General features: G+C 41.0%; 1 protein-coding gene across 1 annotated transcript in view; it reads left to right on the forward strand.

The window, feature by feature from the left end:
• The window catches only part of Gpr158 (G protein-coupled receptor 158), a 356,067-nt gene extending 350,223 nt beyond the window's left edge, over nucleotides 1-5,844 (forward strand). Inside the window, exons 10-11 of the mRNA XM_036187671.1 lie at nucleotides 515-661; nucleotides 1,447-5,844. Of these exons, the coding sequence (XP_036043564.1) occupies nucleotides 515-661; nucleotides 1,447-2,925 (1,626 nt within the window). The 3' untranslated portion in view covers nucleotides 2,926-5,844. The remainder of the gene's footprint in view (nucleotides 1-514; nucleotides 662-1,446) is intronic.
• The last annotated feature ends 3,358 nt before the right edge of the window (nucleotides 5,845-9,202 follow it).

The raw sequence follows: 9,202 nt of genomic DNA on the forward strand, positions 1-9,202 counted from the left end.
CCAGGTATGACTGGAATCACATAGCCTGTCTGCTGGGTTTTACCTAAAGCCACATGCAGTAGCTGGAAAGTCACATCCCTGTCTCTAGGGCTAATTATCTGAAGCAGAAAATATTGTATTATATAACATTATATCAAAACAACTTTCATCCATACACAAGTATATCAAATTGCTTCTCCTAGAGAGACTTTCTTAAGATTCTTCTACTTCTTTTCTTTTTCAAAAAGCAAATATATTATAGAAAATGAGCAAAAAATGAACACTGGAGTCCTAACAAAGAAACAAGGGTGGATAAGTTAGGGTGAGATAGTGAACGGAGTTGGTGTTGCCTCACAAATAGCTCTAGCACATTCCAGGGAATGCAAATCACAAACACAGCCACAAATCATTGGTAAGCGTTGAGTGGGTGACTCCATCCAGATGAAGAAATTAGGTTAGCGCCAAGCCCTTAGAAGACGTTGAGCTATCTAGCAATGGGTCGGCGGCTATGGCTCATGCTGAATATCTATTGCAGTTTTCACATTCAAGCAATAATCCCCGTGATGACATCGCGACAGAAGCCTATGAGGATGAGTTGGACATGGGTCGTTCTGGATCCTACCTGAACAGCAGTATCAATTCAGCCTGGAGTGAGCACAGCCTAGATCCAGAAGACATCCGGGTAAGGCCAAAGGGGCTTTTTATCTATGTCAGATTAATTCAGTCTATGCCAGTGATGCAGACAAGCATGTGTGGATTGAAGCATCTATGTGTACTCGTGTTTCTGTCTGTTTTAAAGAAAAAGAGAATGTATGTGTGGGACTGATGGCATCGTGAAGTAAGACCACAGTGCAGAGTCAAGCTAAAATTGTGCTGCACAAAACTGTCTCAGCTCTCACACTTGCATTGGTCACAGTTCCTAATCTTGACTGGCATGTTGGCATACCATGCTTTTAACAAGGTAAGATACACCTGTGAGCAGAGAGACTGGCTTGTTTTAATATAATGTGTGAAAATGGATCAGTCTCTGAAGGAAGTAGATGCTTTGGACTACTTTGCTGTTGCCAGTTCCATCTAGTGTCGGTCATGATGTATCAACAGCTACATTGCTTCCAACCCTCCCACCACCCCACCACCCCACCCCACCCCCCTACACACACAGAGTTACTACTGTTCAGCAGTTCTTAGGATGCTGGGTTTCGTTATAGTTCAGATCCAATCTTTGCCAAACATGTAGAAAATTCCAAGTCTTTGCTCCAGGAAGCAAAAGTAAAACCTATGAATTCGTGACTTAAAGTTCAAAATTTGTTTGAGAAAAAAAAATCCACAAAATTATTAGAAAGTTAAGAACAAGGAGAAATTGATGAATGCATTGGTTACAATTGTCTGAGAAAGCTCAATCTTGTTTTTATAAGCATCTGTAAATACTAAATCTGTGCCTTTTTAAATGTCATCTTGTCCCGGCAGGATGAGCTGAAAAAACTCTATGCACAGTTAGAAATATACAAGCGCAAGAAGATGATCACCAACAACCCCCACCTCCAGAAAAAGCGGTGCTCCAAGAAGGGCTTAGGGCGGTCCATCATGAGGCGCATCACCGAGATCCCAGAGACCGTCAGCAGGCAGTGTTCTAAGGAGGACAAGGAGGCCGCAGATCATGGTGCAGCCAAGGGGACAGGCCTTGTCCGGAAGAACCCCGCTGAGTCCTCAGGGAACACGGGGAGACCCAAAGACGAATCCCTGAAAAATCGAGTCTTCTCTCTCAAGAAATCCCACAGCACGTATGACCACGTAAGAGACCAAACAGAAGAGTCCAGCAGCCTACCCACAGAGAGCCAGGAGGAGGAGGAGGCCACAGAAAATTCGACCTTGGATTCTCTGTCAAGTAAAAAACTGACACAAAAGCTCAAAGACGACAGCGAGGCGGAGTCCACAGAGTCAGTGCCTTTGGTGTGCAAGTCAGTTAGTGCTCACAACCTCAGCTCAGAGAAGAAGCCTGGGCACCCGCGCACATCCATGTTACAGAAGTCACTCAGTGTCATTGCAAGTGCCAAGGAGAAGACGCTCGGGCTGGCTGGGAAAACCCAAACTTCGGGTATGGAAGACCGATCTAAGTCCCAGAAACCTCTGCCGAAAGATAGAGCGTCAAACAGGAAGTACTCGAATCCGGATCATACAGACACGAAAGATTCCCGCCTCCCAAACGCCAATCATTTGGAGGAGCTAAGAAAGCCCCAGAAATCCGGGATTATGAAACAGCAGAGGGTCAACCTCCCCACTGCCAATTCTGACCTGAGCCCCAGTACCAACCAGATAAAGGACAATTTTGACATTGGAGAAGTGTGCCCTTGGGAGGTTTATGACCTGACTCCTGGTCCTGTGCCTTCAGAACCAAAAGCTCAAAAACACGTATCAATTGCAGCTTCTGAAGTGGAGCAAAACCCAGCTTCTTCCTTGAAGGAGAAGTCCCATCAGAAGCCTAAGGCAGCTGAGGGTCTTCACCAACTCAATCACAAGAGTGTAGACAAAACAGAGGTGTGCCCCTGGGAGAGCCAAGGTCAGTCCCTTTTGGAAGATGAGAATCGTCTGATTTCTAAGACTCCCGTTCTCCCAGGGAGAGCCAGAGAGGAGAATGGGAGTCAGCTCTACACAACCAATATGTGTGCTGGGCAATATGAAGAACTGCCCCCCAAAGCTGTGGCATCAAAAGTAGAGAATGAAAATCTCAACCAAATGGGAGACCAGGAGAAACAGACATCTTCCTCTGTGGGTATCATTCCTGGCTCCTGTAACTCAAGTAATAACTCCCACCAACCATTAACATCACGAGCAGAAGTGTGTCCTTGGGAGTTTGAGACCCTAGATCAACCAAATGCTGAAAGAAATGTAGCTTTACCCGCCTCCTCTGCTTTAAGTGCAAACAAGATAGCAGGACCTCGGAAATAGGAGGTCTGGGACGCTTCCCAAGTGTAGCACCTTGGGAAGAAAAAGTGTCATCCCCAGTGTGATATAAAATAGATCTGAAAATCAAAACTTAGCAAGAAAGTTTTATCAGCCTGGGGAAATATGGCACATGGTGTGTGGTGAGGTGGAGAAATGGGCTGGAGAAGGCTGGAAGCAGCTGTGAGTCTCAAGGAGGAAGTCTGGCTCAGCCGTGCAAAGTCATCCCCCAAGCAACACTGGGGAAAGCTTGGCATTTCAACTTGTTTAAGGGACATTGCCCTGTCTGTCTTTACCCATGGGAATGGATGGTCCTAAGCAAGATTAACCAGGAGGCACAGAAGATGGATTTTAAGATAGAGAAAGCTTAGATATCTGTGACTGGAATTTGAAGTAGCCGATGGAAAAGACCTACTTTACCTATTTAACCTTGGTAGCACTGCTAACTTAATGCACCCCAATACCTTTTATATAAATGATTGCTCTCATTTTCTTAAAGTGTATGTTTCAGTACATTGTTGTGTCTCAGATTCAAGCATTCCAGATTGTATACTTTTTGCAAATAACTTTGATATTATGTGACACAACACATTTATGCAATCCACAGCTACTCAATTGTCATTGCAAACTACCCAATACCTGCTATCTATCAACTGTAGTTGATTCTTGGAGTACAGTAAGCTTTCTCTGGCTTAGGGAGCCGTAACTGTTATGATGTAAACTTTTAGTTTGCACTGTGGTTTATATAGTGTGAAGTTGGATTTGACTCTATTATTTCCCATCATAGTTTGTGTAATGTCTTAGTATTTTTAATATAAGTTGTGTTTCTTGTTCTATACTTCTTGTAGGGACTCTGAAGCTCTATTAGTCTTGGAAATCAAGTGGTCCTGCTTAGTCATATGTCTCAGTAAGTTAAGGATAACTTATTCATTGTTTGTTCCAAGTCAGGGCTAGACTATCCCAATACATTGTCCTTTTGAACTCTTTCAGTATTTCATATTGCCATTTCCTAAGGAAGAAGCCGAATGAGGAAACTGTGCTGTGTGTTATTACCAACAGAAGAGGAAAACTCTAGGAATGCTGTGAGAATGAGAGCATACTGCAGGTCCAGGAAATTGCCTTTCACAACAAAGACAGAAAGGTAGCTCCTAATAGCACTTTCAAGGGATTATTTTTATAAAGAGAAAAATTAATGATAGCATCAAGATCATTGTATGGATATATTTTTATTATGCATACTGAAAATATGATATTTTAAATTACCTTAAACTATTTATTCTCATAAGCTTTTATTCATTGCTTCACCTAGGTTTAGAATTTGCTGGGCTCAAATCCCAAAGAGATTTTATAACCTGATTTACTCAAAGCCCATAAGATGTTATGGGTTTTTCATCCTCCCCAGCACCAGAACTTAAAAGTCCTGTAAACTATCATTGCAAGGCGCCTAGCTCAAAATGCAAAGCATAAGATTTGTTTGAAACCCTCGAAGCATATCTTATAGAACTTGCTGCATTCCATGCTGGTCTCCTAGCATGAACATCCTGAGTTGCTGATTTAGCACTAAGGATGTTTTCTTGAAATGAGATTCCAAAGTTCCGTCACATTTTATGTAAAAATGAAACACTCAAAACTACAGCCCAGGCTTGCCTTTCTCCCATCATCACAAACACTGAACAACTGCTTATTTGGCCAAGACATTTCCAGCCAAAGGAACCATTCTTGCATTTGGTGAGCAACAAGGAGAATTTGCTAGGAGGATGGAAGATGGGGAGAAGGAATCAGAAGGTAGATACAAGACTTTTCTTATTTCTCAGTGGAAGATAGAAACAGAATTCTTTGTATCTACCATCAAACTTTTCTCAGTGTTTATTTTTTTTATTCAGGAATAAGCAAGCACTTGAAGAGTTGGCAGAGCCATGCGTAAATTGCCCTCACCCATTTGCTTGCTTCATGCATTACTCAGGTTGGTGGGGTAGGTTTGGAGAACTATAGACATTTTATTTTTAACTGCTCCCTTCAATAATTTCTGTCACCCTCTCCTTTCCCATCGAAACCTATCTGCTAGATGGCTTTAGCATGCTCTTCTGAGCAGCATCTGTGAGCTTGGTTTAGAGTTTCTAGACTCACTTACTTGTTATACTTGTGTCCGAGGTCTGTTAGCACTTAATTCACTTCTGAGAATTAAGCAGTCAACTGTCACTGATTTCTGTTGCACTTCAGGATTACCCTGCTTGACATGTGGCTAGCAGAAGATTTGCCGAATTTTACCTTGGTGACAGTCTGCCCTTCCCCTGTAGGTTATTCTCCACTATCACAAATCAGCGCAAATGTCTGGGGTCTTTTCTAGCATTTCATCGTCATGACTTATCACCAAAAGAAAGTGAACTCTGTTGTTCTGGAAGCTCCTTTCCCCAGGCTGAGAACAATAGAAAGTGCATACCGTGTGAAGGTCTCACACACGTTTGCTAGGCTGTCCTCTTCAGTGCATGTGCAGGCTGCATCCTGTCCTTGTTTTAAGCCAGGGTTTATAAATAAGTAGATTTATATCAGTCTTCATAGAAGTGTATATTTTATGCAAGAATTAAATGCTTTACAACATAAATTATGACCCCACCCCTCGTAAGTGTCGGTGGCAATACAGATTGAAACCCGACAGTTGTCTTGTATTTGCTTCCTAGGTTTCTGCATGCAAGTGGTGATAGGTAGGACTGACAACACACTGCCTTTGACTTCTAGCATTTAGCAGCCGAGAGTTGTAGAGTCAACGAAGCTGTAAGTCTCTTCACTTAACCTGTGGTTCTTCTACAACTACTATCTGAATCTACAGCATCCCACCATGAAATATTTGGTAAATTTATGTTGTGATGTGTTGCAGCATGTAAATAACAATCACTTCTCTGCAATAAAATATTTATATGAAAATGATTGTTGTGTTCACATATCAAAAGTTGATTATATTTATCCAACTTATTCAAAAGAATTACATATAGATCTGTGGCACTGGTTCCGTGTGTGTGTGTGTGTGTGTGTGTGTGTGTGTGTGTGTGTGTGTGTGTGTGTGTGTGTGTGTGTGTGTGTGTGTGTGTGTGTGTGTGATTTTCTTGTTGCCTATCTTTGGCAATAAGTAATTAGCCAAGTGTGATTACAGATTAAAAAGGTAATCATTAAAATGGATCAGTAAAATCCATAAGGCTAGTGGTTGTGATTTTTTAAAGTTTCTGTTATTCAGTTATACTTATTTATTTATTCAATACACATACCAGTCAGTCTGCTCAGCTGTGATGATATAAAGGGAAACAAGGTTTCTAAGAACATTCAGCTCCTAAGAATATCCAGTCATACACATACTATACCAATGGGCATCACTAAGATAAGGGGTCAGGGGAAAGTCAATTAGAGAATGCAAGTTCTCTGGGGCTAAATCCTAGGAAAACATCAGGCATAAAAGGGATAATGTAAAGCTGAACAGGTAACTAGGCATGATTTTGCAAGATGTGTTTCAGTTAAATACTGCTTTTTTTCCACTGTACTAGATGTTAGCAGAAACTTTAAGTTGGGTGTGGTCAAGTCTCAGAGTAAAGGAATTATTAAGAACATCTGAGAAATGCACTGCAGTGAATAAAGAGAAAACAGAGGCACCTGGACCATTTACAGGACTAGTGAGCGTCACGGTAAAGGGAGAGCCCGGGTAGGAGACAGGAAGGCTGTTACTGCATCAAAATCACATCTGCAAGTGATGTTACTGTTTTGTTGTCCTTTTGTAAAGAATCTAAACAAACAGTTATGGCAAGTATTGTATTTGTTGTCATTTGGGCTAACATCAGATGCTTTATACTCCCTCCATGGGAGAATCTATGGGGTCTGCTGTCAGTGCTGTGGGGATCTTGAAATATGAGGCTAGAAATGAACGCAGCAGCTATGAGCTCATGTCAGAACAGTCTGTTCCTTGCTGGAAGTTTGAAGCAACTCCAGAAAAAGAAGCAAGTGTCAAGAGGGCAGAGAAGGGAGCTGCACCCCCAGTTTAGCTCCATGCTTCTCTCCTGAGATGAGGATCAGCCATACCTCTGCCGATCTGATTACACTATGTGCATTCCATATGAGATGCCCACGACAAATAGGGACTGGGGAATCTGTGACTACAGCTCTTGATCACACCTATCAAGAGATAAACAAAACAGTCCAAAAATTAATGAGCAATGAAAATCAGTTCTATAGTACCTTCTCGTGGTAAAGGAGATGAATTCGTTATAGTTACTGATGAAATTGCCCAGTTGATATCTGTATTATTTTTTATATGTACATTCATAGTGTTGGTCCTGGTTTCTTGGTTCAAAGTTTAGAGCCTGTTAAAAATCCTTCAGTAAAATATTTCTATCAGAAATGTATTTCAACACACATGAAGCTCTGGAAGAGAGCATGCTGGTCAAGATGTTGAGTAGTATATAGCATTCTTTCCCCAAGAATGTTTGCAAAGACGGCATTAACATTGCTCCAATTTTGGCTATTTTTCTCCTTAAACATTTGTTTGTAGGAAAATACGAGTTCAGGGACACCGTGTGTTCAAATTCAGCGTTGACTGGGGAGAAAGCAGGTAATAGAATGTCTAAGTGGGTTTCTGACTTTTCTCTCTTATGTGGTGTGAAAGCCATAAAGTTCCAGAAATAAAACTGCCTAACCAAATGAAAACGGAAGACAAATATAGGATGAGGTCTGTGCTACTCAATAGTCACACTCTAGGGAGGAAAATAAACGAGGCACGAATAAAAAGTTCTTGACGGTCTGCGTAGAACATACTACTGTGTCAATTCAGTCAGCAACAGAAAGATAAACATAGTTTTGTTGTTGTTGCTGTTGTGGATAAAAAACATAAAATATACATTTGTCCCAAGACATACTAGGGACTTATTCTCCCGTGACATTCGTGATTTGTGCCTTTGACCCACTTCCAGTTCTCCCTTTTCTGTCCCAGTGTCTTTGCTTTAATGTGAGTGTGACCTTCAAACGACAAAATAAAATGGGAAGAGAAATCCAGTATTAAAAACCGTACCTGACCAGTACTGTGCAGGCGCATTTCCAGGAGACTAGAAGTACTTGCTTGCTCTCTCTGTTCAAGCAACAGCACACATGTTTCTGCCCGTATGGACCAGACAGGCTCCTGTCCTCTTTTTGGCTTGCCTCGAGAAGGCTTTTACCTCTCTAACTGCACTCACTTGCCACTGAGTTGCATACTGCTCTGAATCGTGGCTGAATTAAGGACTCTGGAGTGTGTTTCATTCATTGCTGAATCCCCATTTTACAGCAGTGTGCTTTTCCATGAATTCAGGAAATATTTCCCAAGTTAAAATATTTGACTTCCTTTTTGTTTTCTTTTTCTGCTCTCTTCCTTCGCACGGTCTGTCTGTCTCTGTCTCTCTCTGTCTGTCTCTCTCTCTCTACCTCTCTACCCCCTCCTTCTCTCTCTCAATAAATCTCTAAAAAGGTAAAAATAAAATAAAATATTTGACTTCTAATCATTGTTCAGGACACAGGTGAAAGGAAAGAGAGAACCTGAAGGAATGAAGTATACAGTGTTAACAGATCTTCTGTACACAATCTACCAGTTTCCAGGAAATCCTCAGATGATAACTAATCAAAAGATTGCTAACTCTCTGTGTTTATAATCACTGGTTTGCCAGAATATGGAAGAAGAAGGCTAAAGCTCAGGCCATGTTCTGTGTTTTTAGACTTATGAGGGATATTTTCACATACCATAAAAAGAAAAAAAAAACATACCAGGTTATAGGAACTAGCTCTTAGCTGTTGGGCTGCTTGAATACTGGAAAATTAAGCCTTGGCAAGCTCCATATAAAACTCTCATGCTAGGCAACAGGTTTTCTGAGAAACGAGATAGCTGAAATAAACATTACTGATATTTGACTGACTAGAGTTTTCATCCATGTGTCTAAGCTTTGCTATACAGAATTTTATATGGATGTAGTGATAACATGCATGCTATAACTATAAATAATATCTGTGTGAGCCAAAACACATAGGTTACACATAAACATATATACACACCCAACTTACTGAAGAAAAATAGATTGAAAGCATAAAAAATGTTCAGCATAGTGCAGATATTAAAAGATCAAGAGAAATATTTTTCTCCCTTTTAAGTCTTAAAGACTAACAGATCCAAGCCCATATGGTGAATGATTTGACTTGTGAATTTGACTGTGCTTTTTCCAGTACTTGTTACATACAGTAAGTTGAAGAACTTGGATCTATTTTTTGGGCCTTAGACAAA

Source organism: Onychomys torridus, chromosome 5 (assembly GCF_903995425.1).
Source record: "Onychomys torridus chromosome 5, mOncTor1.1, whole genome shotgun sequence".
Lineage (NCBI taxonomy): Eukaryota > Metazoa > Chordata > Mammalia > Rodentia > Cricetidae > Onychomys > Onychomys torridus.